General features: G+C 36.9%; 1 protein-coding gene across 6 annotated transcripts in view; it reads right to left on the bottom strand.

Annotated features, from left to right (window-relative positions):
• Positions 1-4,749, bottom strand: part of baiap2a (BAR/IMD domain containing adaptor protein 2a) — a 90,191-nt gene that overhangs the window by 4,134 nt on the left and 81,308 nt on the right. For 2 of the 6 annotated variants that reach the window (XM_016516181.1, XM_016516184.1), the window contains one exon: positions 3,643-3,680. The exons of 2 other annotated variants lie outside the window; for them this stretch is intronic. In XM_016516181.1, the coding sequence (XP_016371667.1) occupies positions 3,643-3,680 (38 nt within the window). Of the gene's footprint in view, positions 1-746; positions 1,955-3,642; positions 3,681-4,749 lie in introns of those variants that run through there. 2 more of the 6 variants (XM_016516183.1, XM_016516182.1) reach the window with 2 other exon arrangements.

Below are 4,749 nucleotides of genomic sequence, written 5' to 3'. Positions count from 1 at the left end.
GCTACAGGGGGCCTTTATTCATCCCCCGGAGCCGTCTGCGGCACGTTTTATTATGAATGCGTGAGCTTTATTTGACGACTTGTAGGCTGTTCAACTGCAACACCCGCTGACAGCAATCATAGAGCATGGAATAGCCAGGACAATTTTTTATATAACTCCGACTGGATTCGTCTGAAAGAAGAAAGTCATATACACCTAGGATGCTTTGAGGGTAAGTAAAACACAAGCTAATTTTCATTTTTGGGTGAACTAACCCTTTAATGTGTGTTTCAAAGATAAACCAAAGCAAAGGATCTGGAACAACGTGAGGGTGAGTTAATGATGATTAATCATTTCATTTTTGAGTGAATGGTGCCTAAGGCCCTTTCACATTGCATTTCATTTCAGTGTTGTCCAATGCATTGATCTCCAACTCTCACTTGATTGACTAAAGAGGATGTACTTGGTGAAAAAAAAATAAAAAATAAAAAATCAAGTCAAATCAAATAAATTCAAAATAAATGTTGCCATTTCAATCACTATTTTATCAAAAAGTGAATTTTGGTATTTTTCGGCAAAATGTATTTTTGAATCAAAACCTCTCTCAAGCACTATTTTACCAAAAAATGTATTTTGGTATTTTTGAATAAAAACCTTTCAATCACTATTTTACCAAAAAGTGAATTTTGGTATTTTTCGGCAAAATGTATTTTTGAATCAAAACCTCTCTCAAGCACTATTTTACCAAAAAATTTATTTTGGTATTTTTGAATAAAAACCTTTCAATCACTATTTTACCAAAAAGTGAATTTTGGTATTTTTGCCAAAATGTATTTTTCGCTCAAAACCTCTCAGAAAAGAATACATTCAATGTTATCCATCAGTTCATGAGTTTAAAAATTTGTGAATACACCGTTCAAAGGAATATTTGAGAAACACATTTTGTGAATTAGGTCACACATTTGTAAAATCATACTGTCAAAATATTAATTTTGATACTATTCTGACCCCATACTTAAAGGTGTCTGAGACAGGATAACGGGATATTTTTTGGGGGGAAAGGTTTCTGCTCAGAGCACTTTTCTTTCATGCATGTAGGGTGAGTGGACACATGCCGGTCTGGACGAACAGCACAGTCCCACCCGAGGATTTTGAAGCTCATACGACCTTCACTCCAGTTTCATAGGTCCACTCTCATTTGGCACTTATTTAATGAGGGAAAATTTCGATTTTCCTTCCAATCATTCCAATTTCGTGGGTGAATCGGAGGAAAATCTAAGCTTGTTGCGGCACAAAGCGACACAGCCTCTGGACAAGAGGAGCACCAGGTAATACATGAGGGATTCACAAAACGCAAATGCTCTTCAAAAACACAGAGAGAGAGAGTACACTCTGCACAGCTAAACCACAAAGAAGAATTAAAAAAACCAAAAAACATTCCTCATTTGGCATGAGGCTCCCATTACATCTGCTTAGAAAAACACTCAGCAAGAGCTTCGGAATGAGGAGAGCTGCTCCAAAAGACCAAATTTGCTTTTCTTTTGGCACTTTTACATGAGGATGTCATTTTTAAAAAACAACCACATAGCAAAACTTGTGCTCATGCATGAAAGACGTGAAGTGGTAAGCAGTCTCTTTGGAGTCCACAGCGATGTCATAGCGGCGTCACTACAGGCGAATCAGAGTCTGTAAAGCAGCGAGGCGAGCAGTTGGACTGCGTTCCGGTCGTTCTTCTCAGAGTTCCCCCCCGACCCACCACACGCGACCACCACTATCGCCCCGGCAAGACGCAGGGAGGAAGAGAGGACAGAAAGGAGGGATGAGACTGGCCCCTTCCATTGGAGGAGGAGTGTGTGGAGGCAGAGCTTAAAAGGGGAGGGGCTAAGGGAAGTAGGGGCGTGGCCCCTGTGCTATCCGGATCTGTGTCTGATAGTCTGTCTGTGTTCACACTGTCGAAATCAATTTGCCATCGGAACTGTGGAACAAAGAGAGAAGGAAGCTTGCCAGGTCGGACACATTCAGAGAGAAACGAAGAAAAGACAAGACAGCCACAAATGAGCAGGAGTGAATGCTGTAGGGGGGCTTATTCCTCATCCTGTCTAACAACAAACTACACAGCTACTGAATGTGCCATGAGACATTAAAGTGCCCTTTTCAATTGACAACGATCAAACTGAAAATACAAATGATCAAAATTGGTAAAAGGTCAGGTCAAGATGTCTCTTAAAGCTATCTAGAAATAATCCGGCTTAAATACAATCTACAACATAAATCTTTCGAGTTGTTCCTTAAATCAGGTTCACAGTAATGCACTTACAATTGACATTTACGAGGCAGGACATTACAGTTCACACATACTTTCACAAAAATATAGAAACATTACGTGATACAATCTCATAATAATCTTGTCGATGCAAAGTTATAGTAACACTGCTGTTTAAAAATTTGGGGTCTGTTATGATTTTTAAAATGTTTTTGAAAGATCTCTTATGTTCACCAGGGCTGCATTTATTTAAGCAAAAATACAGTACCAACAGGAATATTGTGAAATATTATTACAATTTTAAATAATTGTTTTCTATTTAAATATATTTCAGAATATAATTTATTCCTGTCTTGCAAAGCTGAATTTTTAGCAGCCATTATTCAAGTATTGTGTCACATGATCCTTCAGAAATCACTCTAATATGCAGATTTGCTGCTAATTGTTTTTATGAAAACGATAATATATATTATAGCATCTTTCATCAAAGAAGTTTTAAAAAATGCATTTATCTGAAATGGAAATCTTGGTAACATTATAAATCCCATTACAGTCACTTTTGATCAATTCAATGTGTACCTGCTGAATGAAAGTATTAATTCCTTCAAAAAATAAAAAATAAAAATAAAAAAAACTTATGAACATGAAAAAAACAAACATTAAACCTAGTAAATTCTGCTACCTGAAAAGACTGACAAATATGTCAACAAGAGTAACACTGATAATGCATTTGAAATGCATTACTTTCACTGCAAAACCGAAGATGCACACAATTTTGCTTTAATTTAATTTATCTGCTTGAAAGAAAGCACAAGCTTCACATTTCTATGTTTAAACCCTTGTAATGAACACATTTTCATTGTAAGTGCATTACTGTACACAGTTTTTTATAAACTGACGGGTTGATATGAAGCTATTGTCTGCTCTCCATATATACTTTCAAATGTGCTGAACCTGAAACATTATTGTAAGTGAACTGCATCTCAACTAGAGGCTAATAGAGACAATGAGTTCAGGGTACACAGACTATGAGCAGCTCTGATCCTGACCTTAATGGGTCACACACACACAATGAGCTTACAGTGTGGTCAACAACGATGCCTCTCACAATCCAACAGCTCATTCGCTCCACTCACGAAAACAGACAGACACACAACCTTCTCATCAAACCATTTACAATTCTCTGATAAAACAGGGTTGGTCTCCCAACAAATATCAGCACTACATTGCACATTTAGCATAAGCAAGCAAGAGCTAAGAAAGGGAAAAAACACAGATATTAACTACTATTCACTAACAGAGGTATAATTAGCAGTACAGTTTTGGCATTTTGGGATAAATTCATAAAACTGATTCATTATTAAGTGTTGTCATTTCTGTTCATTAAGAGCCGATCTTACCTTGTGGCAAACTGACTGTCATAATCCTCTAGCGCTGGCTGGAATTCGTAAAAACAACATTTCAGTGCGGCTTAGAAGCTTATTTCCAGCTTAAGAGGGAAAATATCCAAGGGTGCACCAACACAGTGTATTAAAGGGACAGTTCACACAAAACACTAACCCTGTCACCATTTACTCACTTCTCATATCGCTCCAAATGGAATAATGTTTGTAATGTTTCAATTCTATTTTCCTACAGTGACACCAGAATGTAATCAGGGGCTGATATGCTTTCAAAATGAACAAAGAGCACCATAAAAGTGGGCTGTACAACTCTTTTGAAGCCATACAATAGTTTATTGCATTGTTTTTAAATAACAAAACCTTCCTCTTTACTCAAATATCATTAAAAAAAAATCCAACCCAGGCAGAAATCCACCCATTTCTGCAAAATGATACTATGTTGTTTCTTGCACGTACTGCAAAAATTTCATAGTAAAATGTCCAGTGAGTGGTGCTAAGCGCATTCAGTTTTATTTGAATCTGGCAATGCTTTTACTTGGTAGTTGTACATATCGTGGCAATTGGGAAATTAAATGTACAATGAGTTTATGCTCGGTCTCGTTTGGAAAATAATGTACCACCTAAACCCTACTCTAAACCTAATCGATACTGTTAACAAAAAGCAAACATGGGGGGGGAAAACACATTTGCTGGAGTAACATTGCCATTTTATCTTGCTTCTACAAGGCTTTGGACTCTTATTGTGACTCTTGTTTCACTGGACTCGTAGCAAAACTATCCACATGGCAAGTGCACTGATGTACACCAGGTGAGCTACCGAGCAAGTTTACCATGTCAGAAAAGCCATACATATGGAGCTGGTTATGTGATGCAAACATAAAAATGTATTAGTTTACAAATCATGAACTATACTAAGTGTTTTAAGGTCATAGTATTGAGAAAGGAACTGCACAATAAGTCTATATTTATCAATAATCTGCCCCTGTAATCACAATTTGTGGGAAAGGGAATACAAGTTGTTGGTGTTTTACTGCCACTAATGCTCATTTCAGCTAGAATCGGCAGTGAATAAGTATTTTTATGATGCTTTTTTTTTTTTTTTTT

Source organism: Sinocyclocheilus rhinocerous, unplaced genomic scaffold (assembly GCF_001515625.1).
Source record: "Sinocyclocheilus rhinocerous isolate Xijiao unplaced genomic scaffold, SAMN03320098_v1.1 scaffold115, whole genome shotgun sequence".
NCBI lineage: Eukaryota > Metazoa > Chordata > Actinopteri > Cypriniformes > Cyprinidae > Sinocyclocheilus > Sinocyclocheilus rhinocerous.
The sequence above is the reverse complement of the archived record's forward strand: the minus strand, read 5'-3'. Positions and strand labels throughout refer to the sequence as shown.